Source organism: Caloenas nicobarica, chromosome 21, assembly GCF_036013445.1.
Source record: "Caloenas nicobarica isolate bCalNic1 chromosome 21, bCalNic1.hap1, whole genome shotgun sequence".
Classification (NCBI taxonomy): Eukaryota; Metazoa; Chordata; class Aves; order Columbiformes; family Columbidae; genus Caloenas; species Caloenas nicobarica.
The window spans coordinates 2,498,494-2,522,709 of NC_088265.1; the positions used below are offsets into that span (position 1 = coordinate 2,498,494).

Sequence of the window (24,216 nt, forward strand, 5' to 3'; positions counted from 1 at the left end):
ATGGCGGAAAACAAAGGAGGCGGCGGCGGCGGGGAGGGGGCTGCCGAGGCCGGGCCGGGCGGCGCCGCCGGCCTGGAGCTCACGGCCGCATCCCCCTCCGGCGCCGCTCCCCCGCCGCCCCTCTCCGCGCCGCCCGAGGAGCGGGAAAGCCCCGGCGCGGCGGCCGCGGAGCGCGGGGAGGCCGAGGCCGAGGCGGTGGCGGCGGCAGGGCCCGGTGTCGTCCCAGGGCCGGGCCCCAGCCCGGTGCCTCCGCTGACGCCGGCGGTGCCGGGGCCCTTGTCGCTGCTGGACACCTGCGCGGTTTGCGCGCAGAGCCTGCAGAGCCGGCGGGAGGCCGAGCCCAAGCTGCTGCCCTGCCTGCACTCCTTCTGCCGCCGCTGCCTGCCCGAGCCCGAGCGGCAGCTCAGCGTCCCGGTGCCCGGCGGCGCCAACGGCGACGTCCAGCAAGGTGAGCGCGGCCTCTCCCCGCCCGGTCCTCCTTTCGGACGCCGTTCGGCTGCGGTTCCCGTCGCTTTTCTCGCGTTCGCGGTGCCCGGGGAGGTCGCGTTCGCGCCCGCCGGTGTTCCCGGTGGCCTGGGCCCCGGCTCTGGCTCGCAGCAGTTTGCGCCGTGTTGTGAAGAACTTGGGAGTTCTTGGAGTTATAGCGTGAACTGCGCCGTGCGTTTTGTTTTGGCTCTCAGGTGGAGGCGTGTCTGTGAGGAGGGGTTCAACGGGTCACTCGGAAAAAAAATTGTCTTGGTGGATTCTTAACTTGCTGTAGTGTTAGCGGCGTGTCGTGCACCTGGGTTTGGGTCCGGGTTTCTTATGAGCTGGGTTAGAACACCGCAGCGCTGTTTGTCAGCGGACTTGCTGTGCCGGTGAACTCCGCACGTTGTTGCGGGCGCGTGAAATGCGCCTCGCGCCAAAGAGAGGAGCAGCCGTGTGTCTTATTGAGGTAAAGCAATAATTTGACAGAGTTCAGGCAGTTTGATGGAGTTTGGCAGAGTTAACAGTGGTTTGACAAGGCTCAACATGTTTGATGGCAATGTTCACTTTGCTTATTACTCCATTGAGGAGAAATACAAAGGGAAATTGAGTTAGCCTCAAGTTAGAATAACTCTCGCAGAGATGCAAAGGATAAGGAAAAGTCTCCTGTTGACTAATGAAACATTAGTATCAGTTCAGCATGCGATCCAAGTTACTAAGGCAAAATCAAAGTTACTATTCTAGGAGGTTATGTGCCATATTGGTCCCTTACCAAAGGTGCGTCATTGATAAAAGGTCTCTCTGCATAGAAGAACCACCTTGAGAGGTGTCCCAGCGCAAGGGGAGGTCGCAGCCCAGCAGGGAGAGCTCAAAGAACGCTCACTCACGCTGTTGTATTTATGGAATAAGGTGGTTGGCTTGTAGGCAAATCGTATCTGGCAGGAAAGGTCTGCACGGGACTCCTTGTGCCTACAACTTTCTTTGTTCCTTGATAAATGAGTCTTGGAAAAACCACCCGCTATTGATGTGTCGCTCTTGCCTGATGGGTGTTTGGTGCTCGCCGTGTCGCTCTGCTCCTGGGCGCCGAGCTGGAGGAGAACACGGCCCCTCCAGAGCCCGTTCCAAACCATCGCCGGGCTGCTCGGGGTGCAGAGCACACCCATCCCACGCACACATCGCTTTTGTGCCGTGGAACGAATGTAGGCTGCTCCTTCTGGATTTTTTTTTTAAATTGGAATCACAGGTTGAATTTTATTGTTGTATTTTATACGTTTAGGGGTGGAATTGAAAAGCTTCTGGAGCTTTTAATGGACTGACTCACATGCTGTGGTCTACAGACCAAACTAGGGCCCTGGTAAGTGGTTCTGCAGGTCGTAACATAGCCCTATAGTCAGAGAAACCTTGTTTGGTGACATCCTTCTGGTTTTAGCAAGGGCTCAAGCCTTTCCTATGTCACACAGTGAAGTAATTAACCTGGCTTGGTAATGGTTCTTTCATCCAGACTGTTCAGATGTGGTCTTAGAAAGTCCATTGGTTTTAAAAAGATGATACATTAAATATATTTCATAAATGCACTAACCAAAGCACTCAGTTGGTCTTGTGTTTCTTCTTGTTAAGTTCCAGATTCTACACTTTGCATTAGACATGCTAGTGAAAGATCCAGAACTTAGAAAGCAAGGTTTATTTTACTAGCAGTTAGCAGGAGTATCTGAATCCCGCTGTGTTAGGATACAAGTGTGGGAAGAAAACAAAGTGTGGCTTCTGAAATACATATGAACTGGAATATCAGTTCTTGTTATACACATTTTAAGAATGCTTGATTGTGTGCTTTGGTAAAATAATAATTCAGCTTTTAATTGCTGCATCAAAAACTTTTATATGACATGAGCAAGATGTGCATTTAGGGTCCAGGAGAGTGTACTGGGAAAGATGTGCGTGATCCATAAATCTGCATGAACAAAGTATTAGCCCAGCAGGTCAGTTAAGAACAAGCCATTGACCAACCAGAAAGTGCAGTTCTGTGGGCAGATCTCCGCGGATTGCGAATGGAATGAGTTGAATGGCACACGAAATGCTTGCCAGCAAATCAGGTACAAAATGGCCATTCTCAACGTACGGAGAAGTTCCATGTCGCTTAGTCATGCACGTTCCTTCTCTGTTGCCGTGGGTTTTGGTACCGTGAAGTGTTACTTCCACTTCTACGGCTTCTCCTTAACCATAAGCAGGTGTTTTTTCGTGAAGGACGAGTTGGTGGGATGTGGTGCCCGAAGCTGCACTTTACTGCAGGCTCTCACTGCTGGGTTCTGTGCTGTACTATCTTATATGCATTTAAAAATGAGAAGTTTTATGGATTTAAAACACATGCATTTTTATATCATTTATTTAACATAAAAAGTAGCATCTCACATTCACTTTAATAACTGAATAGGTCATTGGAACATGTATTTTATCTGATGGATCGATGATTTCTTAGTGCCTGGTGTTTCAGCTGTCCGACTGAGCTCTTCCCTTCAGGTTGAACAGGCTACAAGAAAATGCCTTGCATTTGTATCATGGTATTCTGAAAAAAGTTTGTTTCTAAGTTAGAGATTTCAGATGGTTACAGATACTGCAAAACAACTTCTTATACACCCGCTGCTCCTGGGAAGGTGGGTTGTTCGGAGGTTTCACCGCCTCACCGAGACACTTAGATTCTCTTTTAAGAAGATTATCCCAATAGAGAGAATGTGTGGCTGTCCCAGCTCCCTGTGGATGTCACCATCTTCAGTGAACGAGTGGAACCTCTAGCATGGAAGCTTCTTACAGAAGTTAGTTATTTTGCTTTAGCTGTTACAGTGTTTGTAGGAGGAAGGTGGGTTTCCATGGCTGGTGGTGACTGTTCCCCTTTCCTGCCTCCCCACTTCCCCTTTGTTTCACAGTGCTGGAGGATTCCAGGCAGCTTCCCTCTTGTGTTTGTCAATAAAAACCAGAAAAGCAGATCAGGAGGATGGTGGCACGTGGGTTTGCCTGGGAAGCAGGCTTGGGAAGCCCTGCTCTTCTACACGTGGTCTCTGAAATATCTCATAGAATCACAGAATGTCCTGAGTTGCAAGGGACCCACAAGGATCATCGAGTCCAACTCCTGATGAAATTCCAGCAGGGAAATTCCACAAGTGTGGGTAGGGAGCAAAGAAGATGATTCAGAAAATTCCAGGTTTCTTTTTTTTTTTTTTCTTGTGCAAAAGTAGTAGATGTGAGTAGAACAAAGATGTACTGGGGGTGGATCAGTTGGTTCCAGCTCGTGTTGAAAGTGCGAAGAGTCTGAACTCCATGATGTGGAGCTGGAGTCGATAAGTGGCCAAAGACGTGACATGAACTTTCTCAAGAGACCGTTTCTCTGGTTCGATCCTACGAGACTGGAAGTGTAGAGAATCCAGCCTTTCCATCTTTGTAGCTCTCAAGCACTTTTAAAATTTGGAGAAGTATTTTAGTGTTGTCAGGATCAAGATGTCAGACTGGGGAAATGAATTCTAAGTAGGTTTGAATGAATTTCCTGTTAAAACTAGTTCAAGATAAAGCCTTTCATAGTTATATTAACCTGTTGAAAAAATGGCCAGTTTTGAGATACATGCAAATAGCCATCAGAGAAATGTTGTTACGCTTGGGAAATTTTAAAAATAAATGTATACAAGGTGTTCTCATAGTTCAGAGTTACAATTCAGAAAAATACTTTTGTTTCAGCTTTAGGTGTTGAAAGTGGTAGATTAAAAACATTTTCTATTTGAAGTGTTAATTTCTTTGAAATGTTCCACTGTGATTTGCTGCTGGGTTATGTTGTAGATTTTTTAGCAGTGTTTCTGTTTTTATGAAAACAAAATTGCTCTTTCTCAATTTCCTTCAGTGTCCTGTGATGTCCGTGGTCTGGTTTAGTGTGCTTTATCCAAATCATAAGCAGTTAAAAGGATTACGTCCATTCTACTCTCATTAGTGTTCTTAATAAAGTCTTGGACAAATAAGACCGTCTAATGTGCAAAGTAAGGAAGATGTGACTTGTAGCAGTTGTATAATAATGGTTCGACAGGTGTCGTGTAGTAAAATTTGTGCTGCTTGCCTCTCTTTGCTCTGCCAAAACTCTTCACCCAAGGAATTCTGTGTTCTGCTCCGGTTACAAGTGCAGGTGGTGGCTTGAGGAGACAGGGAATTTTTAGTTGGATCGTTGCTCTGCAGTGAACCTTTTGTGCTCTGAAGCCATCCTTAATTTTAGCACTTGAAAAAAATGAACGCTAATTTACTACTAATGTAATTAATCTCCCTGAAATAAGTCTTGCTGTTCTAACTGAATATCCATAAAGGAGTTTGAGCATCCTTTAATTACATTTACTTTTTGAAGTTGTTTCAGGTGTCCCAGTGTATAAAAATACCCAGTGGCTTTGAAAGCTTCTCCTAGAAAATGATATTCACAATACAATTATATAGGAACTGGTTTTAAGATTCAATGACGCTTCTGGGAAGAGAGCATTATCCTCTGCCTTAGTGGGAAATAAGTTTTCAAGCCTTTAACACAGGTTGTACGTAGAACATCTTTAAATGTCAATTTGGTTCATGTGGTGGCGGGGGAAGATTATATTTGCTTGGGGAGAACAAGCGACTTGGCTAAAAATATGTATTTTTTCGGGAAGAAATCAGTAGGAAAAACTGAGTATGACGTAGAAATAATCACAACTTCATCCTAGGTGAGGCATCCTGTTCTGAAGAGCTGTGCGGATGGTTTCTGGGTGGTTTTTGTTAGTGTTTTGTTGTCGTTGTGGTGGGTTTTTTGGGAAACCTGTTACGTATGGACTGGTTTTAAGGGTAGCATCCACTTTGGAATCTGTTCATTTACCCAAGAGAAATGAGCATTCTGAGGATTTTGTGGTCATTCTTGTCATCTTCTGATTCCGATTGGTTTTCGTGTTATTTTTCTCAAAACTGCGGAACGTTGTGTGTTGCAGTGGGGGTGATCCGATGCCCGATATGCCGCCAGGAGTGCCGGCAGATCGATCTGGTGGATAACTACTTCGTGAAGGACACCTCGGAAACCCCCAGCAGCTCCGACGAGAAGTCAGAGCAGGTATGGCGCTTTCCTGCTTGCTGTTCACCTGCTGGTTTTCTGCACACGTTAATTCTTTCCAGGAAAACGATGGTAACCGACTGTTTCCCTTTGCAGGTGTGTACAAGCTGTGAAGACAACGCCAGCGCTGTTGGATTTTGTGTAGAGTGTGGGGAATGGTTGTGCAAGACTTGCATAGAAGCTCATCAGCGAGTAAAATTTACTAAAGATCATATGATCCGAAAAAAAGAGGATGTGTCTTCAGGTGAGTGTTTCTTGCCCGCAGTAAAAAACGTTTTCTCTTCGGCACATGTAAAAAGAGAGAGGGAGGGTTATTTAGGTAACAACCAGCTGTATGGCTTTCCCCAAAGACTTGTAAAAAGTTTAGTAAAAAGCTGCCAGTGCAAAACTGATAGCTTTAAAAACAGAGGAAAAACTAACTTTTTAACTAAAGCAGGTTATTTGCTAATTCTTTATAAATTTTGATGTCCAATGTAAAAAATATCTGAAGTACAGAAGAAACAGAATGAGACTGCAGTCTTTGGAAAGAATTGGGATCCAGTCTTAATAATCCTTTAGTAGAATAACTAACTAAATGGAGGGGTTGAAATCTGGAGAGCACTGATATATTGGTAATCTTGTGCATTGGCCAAGGAAATTAAATTATACATTGTGCTGTACTTGGTTATAAGGAGCAATTGTAGTTCCTCTAGTGCAGAAGTATATACAGATAAGCTTATAGTCATAGTCAATGTGATGTTACTGTTGTATTGGTATTTTTGAGCAAATGTGGAATTTGAACTCTCTGAGTTAGCAAAATTTAATGTGCGAAATGCATGTAGAGTTCATTTAGACATGCAGCTTTATTAGAAGTTAATTCTTAAGCTATCATTTGACTGTTTATCATTTGTAAGCTACTGAGGTAATGTAGAAAACATCCTCAAAACGGGTAAAATGTAATTGAGTTTTAACTTAGAAGATTTTCTTTGTAAATGGGATAAAGTTCTCATTTAAACACATGTAGGTTCTCTACAATCTGCATATATATGAAGACTGATCTTATTGAGGAAGAGAGATCTTGACGTTTTGCACTCTCTGTACATTTAAAATAAGATCTTCATGATAGTTTTGTTGTGCCATTCCGAAGGAGTAACACTGCTTTGCTTTCTGCTAGCTCTCGTCGAAATCTTATTAATAATTTAAAAGTTTGCTATTGAGCTTAATTCTTTTAGGCAACGATCTTATTTCATTTGCTCTATCAAATAAACTTCATTTTTGGAGGGGTTTCTCTGTATGTCTTAATGGGTATTCTTTAATAGAAGTGTTACCTGTTTAAGTTGAGACGTATTAATTGTAGTGGATGAAAAACCCTTCAGGCGAAATCAAATTACAGGGCCCTACAAAGAATTCCTAACGTTTTTCGTTAGGAGCGCTATATTGTGGCTGTCAAGGTGATACTATCGCTCCGCTTCCCCTCCAAGAACCCGAGTGGGGAGATGCCAAAAAATGGCTGTTCCAATAAAAGAGACTTTCTCTCAGAAATTCGGGTTGGTGTTTCTGAAGACGGAAGCCCACGTGCATTCAGCGGGCCAGAACGTGGCCGTGCTTTGACCACCATCCCTAGTAACTGTTGATTGTGGGGAATGACTACTCGCTGTTTTCTCAGGGGAGCTTGTTACACTCCAAGACATACTCTGGAGACTTTACATTTGTATTAATGAGCGTCAGCTGTAGATTCACAAGCTCTCTTTCTTTACAGTAACTTGCATGATATAACAAGCTTCAGAAATGCTGAGACTGAGGAAGATGTTGGTGTTAAACCTTACCTGCTGTACCTTTCAAAGGCTGCTTTCCTCTGCACTAGGCTCTAAATATCTTTGGAAGACCATGCAGCACTTTTTAGGAAACTCAGAACTGTTTTGTGATGTTACCTGTTATTCAGTGAAGTGGAAAAGTTAAGCGGTGTATCTGGTGTTTAAGTAACTCTTAACATGGGCCATGTTTCTTTGTGTTTACCACTTCAGTTGCATATGACTTAATGAGGTTTATAAAGGTTTCGAAGTCATAATGTAGACAACCTATGGGTGTTTGACAGTATGAAAGTTTGCGAGGTTTGGTCCATCCTTCAGTGTGTCAGAGGCGGAATTGTACGCAATTTAATCTGGTGTTTGTGTACAGTTTCTACATTCTTACAGGTGCCGGTGTCTTTTGAGTGTTTGTGATAGGAGAGGCATTCCTCCTCTTTAAATACAAGAAAGAAACAGCTATAAACCACTGGCACTGTGAATATTTCAGTGAGAATGAATTCACAGTAACTTTAGGGTGAGAACAGGTTTGTAGGTGTCTTTGTCCAAATTCTTGGTTGTTACATAGCTAGGAAGTTGTGGTTTTGCTCTTCAGATTGTCTAAATTGTGTTTTAAAATGCAAAACTGCTTTGTTTTTAAAAACAGAGGCTGTGGGAGCATCTGGTCAACGTCCTGTTTTCTGTCCTGTCCACAAACAAGAGCAGTTAAAGCTTTTCTGTGAAACCTGTGACAGGCTGACATGCAGAGACTGTCAGTTACTGGAGCACAAAGAACACAGGTACCAACATTACTGTCTCTTAATTCCTGTGCTGCGCTTTCTCAGGATGAAATGGCATTGATTTAAAGCAGTCGTGTCATTAAATACTGTTGTATTTACTCTTTGTCAGCCTGAAATGATCCCTTGCCAAGGAGAACCTGTGGGGATGCTGAAAACTTTTTAAGTGATCAGTCGGTTGAGCTTTGTTGAGTACCTTAAGAGCCGATTCCAAACGTGGTCTGAGGCGATTTGATGCGATTAAGGTGTTAACTTGCCTGGTATTTACTTGTGCTGTCCCTGTGTTCAGGATTTGAATAGAAATTGCTACAACCCTGAACACCTGGTGCTGTAAAGAAGCAAAGGTGATATAGTGAGTCATGGGCGAGGGAATTTTTTTGAAAGGGCAAATTTTATTACGCAATAGTCTTTCAATTTGGGGTAATTTTGTAAAGGAAGGTATAATTTTTGCCTCATAGATGAATATGTTTTTCTAGTACAGAGGGAAAAATTCTTTGGTTTCAGCTGGGTGAAAGTTGCCTCGTTCTAAGTAAAAAGAAATAATGGGTTTTGTCTCCAGCACTTCTTCTCTGAGCTACTAGAGAAAAGTTGGAACCTCTTAAGATACGTTAAAACTTCCTGCTCTTTAGCGGCTTTGTCATATAGTTCTTTGCATGTTTGAAAAGTATTTTGCAATGTTATAATAGAGAATCTGGGGTAAATATGTATTTACCAGCCGCTGCAGCACTCCTTTTCCTAGTCAGTCTGCAAGTAATGCTTCTCAGTAAAGGTTCTTGACAGTCCACTGCAATGTTGAGTAGTGATTACTCTCATAGACTGCTACAGCAGCCTAATGGAGACCTTTTACTTTTGAAGTCAGTACTATTAAAATATTAACAACCTTGAGTATTCCTGCTCTGTTCTTGATCCTAAAAGTCCTGCGAGACACATTGTCCAGAACGTGTGGTCTCCTGGGATGTGCTCGCTCACTTTTTCTAGTCTTTGCATCTGTTTTGTGCATGGCACTAACTGATTAACAGATGGATCTGGTTCTACTTACCTGTTCTCTTCCAGTAAGAGAATACTTTGCTATTCACAATCTTTGTTGCAGAATATTCTTTAAAAATTGCTCTGTCTGGAGATGTGAATTACAGATGGTTAGGGTGACTGCTTCATCTGCCGGGAGTACAAAGGGTTTTATCAGTACTGAAACATTTTGCATGCTGCTTGGCATACATATAGTTTGATTTTTTTTTTTTGGTCATAATTTTTTCAAAATGTTATAGCTCTACATCTAAATTGGGAACCCTTAGTTTTGGCACGTTGTTCCTTGGTAATTGGGATCTTCTTTTGCATGTTGAAAAGGTATCAGTTTCTGGAAGAAGCTTTTCAGAACCAGAAGGGTGCAATTGAGAACCTGTTGGCCAAACTTCTGGAGAAGAAGAATTACGTAAATTTTGCAGCTGCCCAAGTTCAGAACAGGTACGTACCCCACAATGTTTAAATGTTACTATTACATTGTCTTTTTCATGAATCTCAGTAAGAGGAATGGTGGAACTAGAAGAATACTTACATTTTAGTTGATTCTGTATCTTTAGTTGTATTGGATTTAATTACTTTTTGGAATGTGTTTTTCCTTACAACACTGTCCATCTGTAGGAAGTTGTTACCAGAAGCAAATGTCCAAAATGATTCTTTATGGCAAGTTTGATTAGCACCAAAGATGTGACACATTTATTACACTTATCAGGGGAGGGAGGAAAAAAGGAATAAAAAAGGGAAGGCAAACCTGTCTTATGGTTTCTGCAAAGTTCAGCTCTAGGTGACACAAGTGTTGGCTGTAGAGAGAAACCAATTTTTCTTTAAATATCTTAATGTTTCATATGAATGCCTGTTTGGTAACTGTGTAACAAAACCTTGTTTTTTAAATTGAATGGGATCTTGTGGTTTTGTTTGGGCGTGTGGTGGTTAGCTTTTTTCCCAAACTGGCTTCTTTGAAAAAGTTGATTAATGATGATTTTTCTGTTAGAAACGAAACATGCTATAAATTTTGCACTTATTGGAACTTCTTCAATATAGAAGTTGCTCCCTCACCCTTCAAGGATGGGAAGGTACCTGTGGTGTTGAGTATTTGGCAGCAGAGTATAAAGTGACTGCCTGACAATACGTTTCTCTCTCTCTTTAGGATAAAAGAAGTAAATGAAACTAACAAACGAGTAGAACAGGAAATCAAAGTGGCTATATTCACCCTCATCAACGAAATCAATAAAAAGGGAAAATCTCTCTTACAGCACCTTGAGGTACAGTTAAGAGAAACAGAGAGTGATAACTTGATGGTTCTACCTGCTCTGAATATGAGCGTTAGTATAAGCTGCTTTGCTTGTGACATTTTTTCTTTTGCTCTGAAAAGTGTGATAGCGCTTTACATTTTGCTCATAAATCTGAAGCTCCCATTGTAATAAAGCTTTTTCTTTTTTGTAGAATGTGACAAAGGAGAGACAGATGAAGTTAATACAACAACAAAATGACATCACTGGTCTTTCGCGACAAGTGAAGCATGTGATGAACTTTACTAATTGGGCTATTGCCAGTGGCAGCAGTACCGCTTTGCTCTACAGTAAGCGGCTGGTAAGGACACACACTCTTAATTTGTATGTACAGTACAGACACTGTTTAGTCAAAAGAATTTTCCAAGTATTGTGTAGCCTCACTAGATTATATCCAAGGAAGAGACAATGAGTTGTTCGTGCTTCATTTAAAAAAAAAAAAAACAAAAGCAAACAAAAAAACCCTTCTTTAATAATGGGATAAATTTCCCAACTTACACACCGCTTCTCATTTGTAAATTAAGGACTTAACAGTTTTATCATAGAAGGAATGCGGTCAAACTCTGTAAAAGCAGCTCAGTGTTTCCCTTGAGTCATTGCAGAAGTAGTGTTATTGTTGAACAGTACTTCTCTGTAATCCTCTGGGTTGAGTAAGAAATTAATTGTATGGTGGATGATTTTCCTGGTGAATTGAGTACTTTCCAGGCTACTTACCAAACTTGCTGTTGACAGTCCTTGTTGGTGATCCAGCAGTCTAAACTTGCTGGACAAATGCACACTTCTTAATGTTCTTATTCTTTATTTTGTTGTCATCAAGGCTTGTTTTTGCTTTCCATTAGATAACATTCCAGTTACGTCACATTTTAAAGGCGCGTTGTGATCCTGTCCCGGCTGCCAATGGGGCAATACGCTTCCATTGTGACCCCACTTTCTGGGCAAAGAATGTTGTCAATTTAGGTGAGAAAATGGTTTGTTTATTCTGTGTTACTTGAAAAACTAGTTTGACTTGGAGGTGTTCATCTAATGTGAGTTAGAGAGCAACACATTTCTTAATGCAGAAGACCAAAACTCTCTTGACATAACCCACCCAGTCCTGATTACCCTCCTGATCTGCTCTGTTCTTTTGATTAGCGAAGCTTTCTCCACGGTCTGGTTTCCAGTGGGAATGATTCTAGGAATGGCCCTCTTTTCCCCTCTTAAAAGTGGTTCTGATGGTTATAGTATAACACATTAGTGCTAAGTGGATGCTTCAGTTTCTGGAATAAGCTTTTTTGGCAATAGGATCAGGTTTTTTTAATCTGAACTTCATATTTAGCTGCATATGGAGTAATACTCAATGTCTTAATGTATTGCAAGTTGCACGAACAATAATTAGGACTGTTGATAAGAAATGGAGATTTAACTGTTGACTAGTTCTTTTTTCCTTTGGTTTAGGTAACCTTGTCATTGAAAACAAACCAACTCCTAGTTACACTCCAAATGTCGTGGTTGGACAAGCTCCTCCAGCCACCAACCACGTCAATAAAGCTCCGGGACAGATCAACCTGGCACAGCTCCGGCTGCAGCACATGCAGCAGCAGGTGTATGCGCAGAAGCACCAGCAGCTGCAGCAGATGAGGGTGGGGCAGCCGGCGGCGTCCGTCCCCCGGCAGAGCAGCCCACAGGTCTTACAGCAGCAGGTAAGGATCTTCCGTCTTCTTATTTCACCTTTTACCATAACACTGAGACCTAAGATTGCCCTATCGAACATAAACTTCCAAAGCAGTTTATGAACGTGAACATATTTTGGAATTTTACTTTAAATGTGACAGCTCTTGGCTTTTCTTGATGTTATGTAACTAGTAAACCTACTGCTGTGGAAAGAAATTGGCTTCTTTTTTTCCGTGTTAAAACCAAAAATGTTAAAAAACAAAAACCCTTGCAGCCTCCCAGGTTGATCAGCATGCAGACCATGCAGAGGGGTAACATGAACTGTGGGGCTTTCCAAGCACATCAGATGAGAATGGCTCAGAATGCTGCTCGTATTCCAGGAATACCACGCCACAATGGACCACAATACTCCATGATGCAACCTCACCTTCAAAGACAAGTATATCCTGTGTACACGCTTCATTTGTGCCATTGTGCCAAACTTTCATTACAATAGACGGTATCTCCAGCTGTAAATGTGTTTATCTGTAGCGCTTATAACTCACTCGCAGCTACACACATTTATGTGCTTTTTCATGTTGCATACTGTGCTGTGACATTTTTTGCTGAACATAAGAAAATTCAAACTTGAGAATGAAAATGAATTCTAATGTTTGTATTGCGCTTTAGTTGTGGGAAACAAACTGTTTCCTTTTTCACTTTTCAGTGACATCCAGCTTTGGGTTTCTTGGAGAATAGTCAGGAATAGTGACGTTCAAAGTGGTGTGGCTGAAGGTTTTTAATGAAACCAAATTCTAAAGTGTTTTTAAATTCAAACCTGAAGCATGATGCAGAGCTCTGTATACTACTAAGAATTAAAATTCTTGACAATAAATGTTAGTGGGATTGGAAAACCAAAAGTGACTTTATAATACTTGAAACAGTTACTCATTTATTTAAAAAATGAAAAGTTTGTAGACAGATTTGTGGACTCTAAAGTTGTCTTTGGAGGAAGTAATTACTTTAAGGAGGTATAACTATATATGAAAATAATGTGGTGGAAGATGTGCTATGTATTTAAGTATCTAGCCACATCAAGTGTGTTTTTCTTTCCAAGTAAATAAATATAACAGTTGCTTTGCATTCAGCGCTATCAGGTTGTATTGACAGAAATGCAAGTTTATATGTTCCCCCCCGCCCCTGTTTTTTGTTGAGGATTCTCACAAAGCCTGTGTCACAGTTTGACGTGCTCTGGCTGTCTGGTTTGTCCGTAACGTGCTCACGGTCTCTTCTCTTTCCCTGCAGCATTCTAACCCTGGGCATGCGGGGCCTTTTCCAGTTGTTTCTGTGCACAACACCACTATTAATCCAACTAGTCCTACCACAGCAACAATGGCGAGTGCAAACCGCGGCCCAACGAGTCCGTCTGTTTCTGCGATCGAACTCATTCCTTCTGTAACAAACCCAGAGAATTTACCTTCCCTGCCAGACATCCCGCCCATCCAGGTCAGTGGAGCAGATCAAGCTGTGGGTGAAGCAATGATCTGCTTTCCTTCTGTATCTTTCTTTATTTGGATATCGCTACTTGTCTATGGAATAGTTTTGTTATTTATCATTTCAAGTTGGAGAATTAAAATCTTCAGCCCTTGGCTTGGGCATGCAGCTATTTTCATCATACAGGGCTGACCTGCTCGACTCGCGTTAGCTGTTAGACTGATTAGTATTTAATGGCTGTCCTATAGTAAAATTGATAGATTAGTTAATCTGTGTTCATTCCATTCTTCCACAAGACGATCGTACGGGAAGGTATCAGTAGGGCAGTTGAGTAGTTATGTACGTCGAATGCCCCAAATGGTGATTTTTCTCTCTGTGGTGTTCCTAAATGTCAATATCAAATGCAGGAGGTACAGAGAGCAGGTGTCCCGCTGCCCTGCTTTTCTCTCTCCTCACATTTCTTCTGTACCCTGTAATGTGGCTGTAATAATTTCTTTGTAGGTGCTCCGAAAATGCAGAATTCTGTTAAGATGCTCTTTTTTATACCTGTTCATGTAAGAGCTATTATGGGTTTTAATCGATGCAAGAGCTGGATAGGAAGCTATTAGTCTTTCAAGGTGCTTGCACAATCATAATAACCTGCTTTGAATACAGTGTGTCTCAAACACATTATTTGCAAATGTGCTGTCTTGCAGTTGATAGCTTTAAGTAAAAGTTAAAGCAATAGGGTACCTGTTTCCTTGTTTTTAATAGATACTAAAAACCTGCGTAAAAAGTGAAGGGGAGGCAGATTTCACATCATGCTCAGGACAAACAAGTTCATGGTTTCCTGTAATATCTTAATTGCAGAATAACTCTTGCAATATTAGTAATCTGGTAGTTCATATGAGTGACACCATTTGTATGACTAAAACACTGAACATCTGGGAACCAAAAAGTTTGGAACGACCGAATGGAAATGCAGCCACTCTGGGAGAACTCGGATATCCAGGAGCTTTTGAAAAGCTTTTCTATAAGTTTCTGACGGTGGGGTTTCTGTTTTGAAAGACTGATCTCTGTACAAAACTGATATCCTGAATCCTCGAAGGGATAGTGAACAATTCTGCTAAAGATACTGATCACAGTTCAAAGATGCGGAACTATTAAGAAACTTTAATTAGGCTTCTCTGATTCTGACTTTTGTGTTTTGCTTCTTAGCTTGAAGATGCTGGTTCAAGTAGTTTAGATAACCTTCTGAGTAGATACATCACTGGCAGCCACCTACCCCCACAACCTACCAGTACCATGAATCCCTCCCCAGGACCCTCAGCTCTGTCTCCAGGGTCATCAGGTAAATGTGGTGGGTGGTTTTGGTATTTAAGGTGAAAATAGCTACCTACTATTTTCTGCCAAAAGGGAAGTGATGTTTTATTAGTTTAAAAAGTATTTTGCTCAGAAATAAATTATTCTGGAAATTTAAATTTCACCTTCCTACAGAAATATCTGTATAGTTACCAACTGCCAGCACACGAATGCAGTGTTCTGATATACATGTGTGGACTGTATTCTTGTCCTGTGTTACCACAATCCTTTTTTTCTTTCCTGTGTATCAGAGGACATAGTTCAGATATTGCTGGTGACTGGCTAGACCATTCCGAGGTTTGGGAAGTTTATAGAATAGCTTAGTCTTAGAAATACTTTCGCCCAACAGCCATTTGAGCAAGGTCATTCTGAGCGTAGCTATTATAATTGATGATGGAGCTTTCGTTATGCGTGTGAACAAATGAAGTCACCAATAGCTAATCTCAAGTTATTTGAACATTGAAAATGTCCATTGCTGTTAGTAAGAAGCTGATTTCAGTAATTCGATATGTGTTTCTCGTAGTCTTCTCTCCGCAAGGTTATTGTAAAATCCTGTGAATGAGTGGTTGCAGCAGTTGAACTTACTACGGTTCTCAAAACCTGTGTGCAGACTTACAGAAGCTGCTTTTCTTGACTTTACTGGTGGATGTCAGTGCCTAACATTTGAGGACTTAATGGGCTGAGAGCTATAGCACTGTTTGAATTAGGTGAAATAATTATTGAGACTCCAACAACAGCGTGTCTGTTTTTTTATTTAATGTGGTGCGCTAGACCTTTGTTCTGATCAAACAACTCAGAGGGCTGCTTACCTATGTGAAGTATTAAGTTAGGATATTCTAGCAGCACTTCTGGTGTTACTGGTCATTTATTTTACAGCAGAATGTAAATTTTGTACCAAGTCAACATCTGCGCTGCTTCTTTGCAGGTTTATCCAACTCCCACACTCCTGTGAGGCCACCCAGCACCTCCAGCACGGGCAGCAGAGGAAGGTGAGTGTGGAATGTTAACACCGCCGGGCTGAAAAATCAGATGTGAAGAATTAAAAAAATGAATTGGCAATGGGTCAGGAGGGTTGTGGTACAACTGTGACCCAGTAACGGAAGAATTCTTACATGAAGAGTTGGGGTTTTTTTTGTTTGTGTGGTTGGTTTGTTTTTTTCCTTCACTGTGATTCTCTGCTGTCTTGTAAACTTGAGCTGTCTTGTAAACATTCTAACATGCATTCAGGAAACAATCACTTACATTTCTTAGCTCTGATTACTCTTCTTATTTGTGCTGGTATCTTTCCAGCTGTGGCTCCTCGGGCAGAACTGCTGAGAAAACCAGCATTAACTTCAAGTCTGACCAAGTGAAGGTGAAGCAAGAGCCCGGGACAGAGGAGGAGATTTGCAGTTTCTCAGGAACAGTAAAACAGGAAAAAACAGAGGATGGCAGAAGGAGTGCTTGCATGGTAAAGTCAGTTTGTGCAACAGTATGTTACAGTTTTCCTAGCAGCATGTGAAAGGATTTGGAAATAATGAAGCAATTTTGAAAGTAGTCTAATAGAAAACAGAACTTAATCTCAGTTTGGTCCATGTCGAGGACTTTATTATATCCTTTAATACTGTGTTCTGCCAGACACAGGGTAGTCTGTCATACGAATTTTATCTTTAGCTGTTAAAATGAAATACCCCCAGCAGTGTACTGTGTTTGCTGCTTTTAATCCCTAACGAATAAAAGCTGTAAGTCACCCATTTTTAGTAGTTCCTGAACATTCATACGCATGGAATTACATTGAGAAATCTTCCAATCAGTCAAAAGTTCTTATGCCAGATCATAGATAAAATATTTATGCAAGTGAATTTTAAGTGTTTCCCAGCTATGCTTGATTTAATAGGATTTTGTACTGGGAGTGGGGCGATGGATTGGAGGATTGTTCCTAATGACAGTGAAGGTCTATTTTTAACAGTTTATCAGTGTGTTTGGCTTGGAAGTTTGTTTATCATGTTATATATGTGAGTGGAAATGGGTCTCTTCTTGGAAAGGTAGACTTGTGGAAAAGTAGTTTTCAATACTGTATGCAACTCAGGTCTTCATAATGATTTCCCACTTGTTTTGGGAAGTGAGTATAGTACCTTTAAATGATGGATGGCTTTTGATTTCCAACATATGAAGAAAGATGCCCTTGGAGAATTGACTCTGATTTTCGTGTGCTACTTTCATTTCAGCTTAGCAGTCCCGAGAGCAGCTTGACACCACCGCTGTCCACTAACTTGCATCTGGAAAGTGAATTAGAAGCGTTAGGAAGCCTCGAAAATCATGTAAAAACCGAACCAGCAGATTTAAGTGAAAGTTGCAAACAGTCTGGACATAACTTTGTAAATGGAAAATCCCCCGTGCGCAGTCTAATGCACCGCTCGGCCAGAATTGGAGGAGAAGGCAATAACAAAGACGATGATCCAAATGAAGACTGGTGTGCCGTGTGCCAGAACGGAGGGGACCTGTTGTGTTGTGAAAAGTGCCCCAAGGTTTTTCACCTGACCTGCCACGTACCGACGCTCCTCAGCTTTCCAAGGTACCAGAAACCGTGTCGTGGTTCCTGAGAACAGCTCTGTGGGCTCATTCTCATGGTGGATTTGAACACAGTACCAAAACTGGTGTTTCTTCCTCAACATCAGCTGGTTCTGGATGATTTCTCGTCAGTAAAAAAATCTGACATTCCATAGGTCTGCCTGAATTGTTTTGAGTGTAACTGGTCAATGTTTATCACTCTCGAAGTGTGATTCTGTTATGTAAAGTTCATTTTAGAGCCACAGTGAGAAAGATGTTGTAAAGTGTTAGAACATACTTGGGAGAGGAATATGAGGGCAGGAAAAATGGCCTTGACTGGCAGGTTATCTTGATCATTAAGGTTTATTCATTATCTTTGGATATCCAAGTCTTTACTACAGTACAGTGTGAATCTGTCAGAGCGAATGAAAAAATCTTTGTAGTCGTCACTGATGAGACTTTGTCGCTGGATATCTGGAATAATGGTGTTTATTTCTGTTTAGTGGAGAGTGGATATGTACATTCTGCAGAGATCTGAGCAAACCAGAAGTAGAATATGATTGTGACAATTCACAACACAGCAAGAAAGGGAAGACAGCGCAAGGCCTGAGTCCCGTGGACCAAAGGGTATGTCTCAAATCTGGAGGAATCTGTTTCCTAGACAAAAGTGCTTTCTCACGTTGCTATCCCCCACAGTTTCTTGTAGCAACTTTTCCTGTGGCTGCAGCAAATTAAATGCAGTTTTGGCTTTTGAAAAAAACAAAACACCACCAACAAAACCAAACCCCATAATAAATAACAAGATTTTTCTTGCTGTGGCCATGTATCCAGGTGGTGACTGTGGGAGGGCTCCATTACATTGGGACTGTAATCATCTAGTAGCTAAAGCTTGCATGTAAACACACATTCTGTATTTAAATGCATCCTTTAACATGCGTGAATCTCTGCAGCATTCTTAATTAGAAGTTCTTTGCATTTAGCGTTGATACAACCTTCATAAAAATAGCGATGCAAGTTTGGTGTGTGAAGTTGGTGCTGTGAGAGGTGCTGGGAGCGTTGAGCTGCATTCTGTGGAACGTGTAACGACCTCGACAGTGGGAATTATTTTTAGCTTTATCAATCAGTCTGCGCATAAAGCGTTAGGGTATTATCAAATCAAATTCCTCCAAAGGAATTACAAGCAAAGAAAAATATTTAAACGGGGAATTACTAGAAACACTCTGGTTTCAAATAGTTGAATTTTTACTTGTGGGGAAAGAATAAAGTCTGCAACTCAGTGCTTTCCTGTTACATACGGTTATGATTGGACAAAAGCGATGCTGGTTTGTATTTTTTTTTTTTTAAATTGATGGTATGTTAGCATGCATCTTCATGTTTAACGTTAGCCCTAGGCTTTTGTTCAGGAAGAAGAAAGCAAAAAGGGAGTGTGTTTCTGCTCCGTGAACTGTAAGGTCATGGTCTATGTACCCTCTCTATAGTGCCCTCCTGAGAACTTGACATTTTATAATTAAGCTTGTGGAGATTGTGTTTAAATTTTCTAGTACTAAGCTGCTGAAGTACAAATGTTTTTAAAATGGATATGAGCTTCTGGGCTGAGCTTAAATTAAAGTTATTAATGTGAAGCTGTTTGTTTCTTTGTAAGAAATGTGAACGTCTCCTGCTTTACCTGTATTGTCACGAGCTGAGCATTGAATTCCAAGAGCCAGTCCCAGCCTCGGTGAGTCTCCTGAAAAATCATCTGTGATTTATTTTTGGCATAATGTCTCTCAGAGTCTAAAGTTGAGTTCAGGAAGGAACTGACTGAGTTTACTTGAAGCATGTGCCCTTGATCAGTCTAAAAGTTCTGGCTGTCATCCCATTTTTCATGATTCTGAGAGAGACAGGAGCTGATTCTGTAGTTTCTCCATGCAGAGGCTCCGCTCCCATCTCAAACCCAGATAGTTAAAAGTTCTTTCTCCTAGCAGTTGTTGAGTTGGAAGAGAATGTCTGAGAATACCCATGAAATTCAAAATGCTTTTAGGACGATCTTTTAAATGAAAGGAGGAGAGAAACTGCTATGGCTCTTCTGTTTTCTAATGAAAAGCATTGCTATGCTGTGATAGACTCTGAAGGTTGGAAAAAGCCTCTCAAGCAGTTTGAGGAAAAGAAACTATTCTCACTTGCTGAACGTGCATACAGTGCATGACGAGATTAACTGATATTTTGATAAGCAAAGAAATTCAACTGCTGCTGTGAACTATGTAGTCATTGTAGTGATAAATCGCTGTTTTTTACAGATACCAAACTACTATAAAATTATAAAGAAGCCAATGGATTTATCTACGGTAAAAAAGAAACTGCAAAAGAAGCATTCCCAACACTACCAGACTCCTGAGGATTTTGTGGCAGATGTCCGGTTGATCTTCAAGAACTGTGAAAGGTTTAATGAAGTATGTTAACTTCCTATCCGTTTTTTTTTTTTTAGATGAAGGTTTATTTCAACATGGTTGTGCAGCTTCTCCATTTCAAGCCTCTGCTTCCAGTTGTAACTTCTGCTTATGGAGCAGATGCTGAATCGGACACTTAAACCAAACAAGCCAAACGAAATGCAATTACAGAACTATCTGTCAGTTTTAGCTTTAGTTTCTAGTTTCAGGCTTTAACAGAGGGAACTTCTGAAGTGCATTGGCTGGTGTGGATATGACTGAGGACCAGAGTGACCCTGTTACTGCACATTGAGTAGATTTGCAGAAGTGCTTAGGAAGTGTGGTAATAATGACAAACACTCCTTAAAACTGTCTCAAGCTATACAAACAATTGTTCTTCTACATGTGAAACGTGGTCGAATTCTACTGAGGAAACTTCCTCTCCTGAGGAAAGTGCCTTTCTGAAGAATATTCTACTGGTTCTAGTACCTCATGCAGGCTGAGCCCAGAAAAACACGTTTGTTACGGCTGGTATTAAGCTTAGTGCTTCAGCTCGTGGGTAGCTGGGCTCTCACAAAAATCAGTTTTCAGTAGATAACTTTTGTGTGAAGTCATATTTTTGACGAATGCGGAAAGTTGGCTTATTTTGCAATGAACCCCTCTGATAATGAAATATTTTCACCTAAGTGTTGTTACTAGGTGGAGCAACGGAAAAAAATATTCTGAATGTCAAGAAAAATGGTGGTATTATAGGAGCTGAGATGAGAGAATATCCTTATTCCTGAGCTGCCCTAAAGAACGAGTGACACAAAGCTCTGGGGCGAAGACGTCGCAGGGAACGGCTTTCTCCTGACCTTAGAAATGCAGAAAACAGGCAATATTTTCCTGTGAAATGTAGCCTGAGTTTCACAGTGCTTGACCTGCATTTCTGGCCCTGCAAAGAGCTAAACTGGAGGAAGGACACAAACCTACAATTAACATCTCGGCTCTTTCCCAAGCACACTAGTAAAAATCAAGGTTAATGACGTAACGCTGTAAATGCTCACAAGCATTTGGGACTTGGACACCCCCGACTCCCGTATGTCTCTGTATGAGGTGGAGGTTAATGAGCACTGTGGAAGAAGTTGCAATTATGTGAACTTCTCAATCGAGGGAATTAATGAAGCATCTGCTGTAGAGAAAAACATGCTGCAGCTCTTAGGGACAGAGTAAACCGAGGGAGCGAGGGCTGATGGATGGGTTGTTTTCTTGGTGTTTTGGGTTGTTTTCTTGAAGTGTTTCAGACTTGTGTCGCTGTTTGAAATGCTGGCTCATGGCAGAGGATGATTCACCTTGACCTGTCATTGTATCATCACGTGTGGTGCTTCTGAGCCACGTGCTTTAAAAGAAATTCAAATCACGGTGGGGTAAGACCCCCAAACGAGTGGTCTCATGGAGCATTTGTCTCTAAAGTGAGACTCTTCCACAATAATGTCCAGGCGACTAAAATTTATGATGAGGAAAGCGGCCATGAGTAGAGCACAGTTTTTAAAATGACAGACACTTATTTGTACAAAAGCTGTGTGTTTTGTTGAAGGTTTATTTACCTGTTTGAAACCTGCTTCTGCTAAGTTTGAGCAGTAAAGAGGTGTGGTCCATAACAAACTGTTCTGTTATGGCTGACGTTAGTCATCCAATCCTATGCAATCTCATGACTTTAGAAAGGATTATAATTCCGTTTTTTTTTGACTCTGGTATCCTTTTTAGATGATGAAAGTTGTTCAAGTTTATGCAGAAACACAAGAGATTAATTTGAAGGTAAGCGTTTCAGACCATGCACACTTGGTGAAGGGATGTGCATTTCCAACAGGTGAATATTCCTCTTCTTCTGTCCGCAGGCTGATTCAGAAGTAGCGCAGGCAGGGAAGGCAGTTGCATTGTACTTTGAAGATAAACTTACAGAGATCTACCCAGACAGGACCTTCCAGCCTTTGCCTGAATTTGAGCAGGAAGAGGATGATGGTGAAATAACTGAGGACTCCGATGAAGATTTTATACAACCACGTAGGAAACGCCTAAAATCAGATGAGAGACCAGTGCATATAAAGTAATCTAATGATATGGACCTAAAGTTTATTGTAAAAACTGTTATTTAAGTGTTCCTGGAATATTATAATGCCTACGGTGGCCACCTTGAAGAAGCTGATAGCTTTTTAAACAGTATTAGATCACAAAAAACACTTGTACAGAAAAGCATTCTCAGCAAAAGGGGAAAAAACTGTATTGTAAATTTTTGGTGTGGTTTTTTTCTTTTTTTTTCTTTTTTTTTTTTTTCTCCTTGATTATTTGCTATATTCTTTTCCTGACGGAGGGGACACACTCATCTTGGTCTCACAGATAGAGGTGGGTGAATGTTGAAGAGAAGCAGATTTGGCACGAGATGTTCCATGTACAGATGAGACTGGTTGGTAAGATGTTCCTGTATCTGGACTGCAGCACAAACTGTGAGCAACGCTCCCCAAAATCCCCTCTTTGTGTGAACTTCAGTGCGTGTCGGTCGTTGCTTTTATCATCTCATTTAAGCGGTATTGTGAACAACTGATCTGTGTTGAGCCGATTATCTAAATTTGACTTTCTTTACTACGTTTTCTGTATAGCAAAAGGAAGAAAAAAAAATCATTAAACTGTTCTGAATTGGCAAGTGCAGGAGTGTGAGTTCTTGACAGATGAAAGACTGAACTGGTTGCAACAATCCTTTTTCAGTAAGACTGGGTGTATTTATTATGAATCCTGTACACAGAACATTTTAATGGCGTTCAAGGCAAAAGTCTCAGCGTTGTGTCATCTGTCCCTGATCCCCCTAATGAGGCAGAATGTTCTCCCCAGTATTGTCTAATTTTCTGTACTTAAAATATAGACTGAAGAGGTAATAACTGGTTGGGGTGTTTTTCCAGTCTTCCTAAATATCAGTTTCTAATAGACCACTCGGCAAACAATAACCTATTAACTACCAAATGTGTAAAATTTCCTGTATTCACTTTGTCTTATTTGTAAATAGTGACTTGAGATTTCTTGCAGATCAGCAACATTTGCTGAACTGTTTTTAAGCTAATATGTATTCTTATTAATTGTTCCTATCAAGAAAAGATTTGTAATATATGCTATTTCTAACATCGCATTCATTTTGAGGTTCTGTCTTATTTTTATTAGAGTACTACTCAGAACTTTCTTCAGCAGCAGCTTAGGAGCGAAATGTCGAGGAAAGATTGGAATAAATCTGTTGAGACTGGCTTACTTGTCCATCCATTGAACAAAGCGCTTGCACAGGATTTGGCTTTGAGTGGTTTCTGGTCGAAGATGAAAACAGGACAATTTCCCCGTTCCCCCAAACGCTGGGGCAGCATCTCTGCAGTGCCTTCCCCCCGCCCGCCTTCAGTCCAGCATTTCGGGTTGGAAACGAGGTCACCGCGAAGGAATTAAACAGTTGTTTCCTTCAATACTAGAAATAACAAATGGAATTTCTGGCCTTCCTATAGGTCTTGTTAAAATAAGGCAAAGAAATCATGTAATTGGGTGAGGTCAAGTTGACAGAAATTACTTTGCCGTAAGGTTTTGTGTGAGTACAGCGATTCTGTGGTAAATCAGGGGGTTTGGAGTACTCGGCGTGAGCGACTCCTGTGATGTAGCTTTACCGTAATGGTGAAAGATAATGGTAAAGAGAAATACTTTAGCACCATGTATTGAATTGAGAGATGCTCTCAGAAATTTTTATGCAGATCACTTAAGATTTGATTTCTTTTTATAAGAACAAAGTGTATATATATTGTGACTGTACCTCTCGAAATAAATAAGGGGACTGAAGGTGTTTGGAACTCCAAGCTCAATTCTTTAGATTACGCATGTGTTACGCTGAAAACTCAAACTGAGGGTTGTTTTAAATTTCTCGGATATTAACATAGTGCCAGTTTAAATTTGCATTTTACCAGTTTGTATGTGAAAGGAAAAGTAATTCTACTTAAACACATCAGATCGACCAATAGCCAACGCTTGGCCCATAGGATGAGGCGTGTGAGCGGGACACCAGGAGTAACGAGGGATCATTTAATGCCTCTGTGTATTGCCTGTTTGTGCATTTCTAGTTTCTCAGCTTCATTTTGCAAAGGAATATTATTAAAATTATACTGAAAATAAGATTTTTTTGGTGACTTCTCTTCAATCGGGGTTACTGTTTTTATGGCGCTTAAGCACTGCAGGTTCTGCACCTTCAGGCCTCGACTCTTTTGGGTGTTCACGAGGCGCCGGTGACGGATCCCGGCGCTGCGGGACGAGCTGCTGGTGCCGTGGGCGACAAGGACCACGCTACGAAGCTGCAGGTCAGGGCTCCGCGTGCTCCTGCTGCCGCCAGGCCCCACAGCACGT

The 24,216-nt window shown here is 41.3% G+C and overlaps 1 protein-coding gene across 1 annotated transcript; it reads left to right on the forward strand.

Moving 5' to 3' along the window:
- Nucleotides 1-23,955, forward strand: TRIM33 (tripartite motif containing 33). The gene is made up of 20 exons (XM_065649544.1): nucleotides 1-448; nucleotides 5,436-5,554; nucleotides 5,651-5,798; nucleotides 7,985-8,117; nucleotides 9,459-9,575; nucleotides 10,279-10,393; nucleotides 10,575-10,721; nucleotides 11,260-11,377; nucleotides 11,855-12,099; nucleotides 12,345-12,509; nucleotides 13,355-13,555; nucleotides 14,741-14,873; nucleotides 15,810-15,873; nucleotides 16,175-16,334; nucleotides 17,092-17,438; nucleotides 17,917-18,040; nucleotides 19,056-19,130; nucleotides 19,690-19,842; nucleotides 21,565-21,615; nucleotides 21,696-23,955. The coding sequence occupies exons 1-20, from the start codon at nucleotides 1-3 to the stop codon at nucleotides 21,906-21,908; spliced, it is 3,276 nt and encodes a 1,091-aa protein (XP_065505616.1). The 3' UTR covers nucleotides 21,909-23,955.
- Nucleotides 23,956-24,216: the final 261 nt, after the last annotated feature.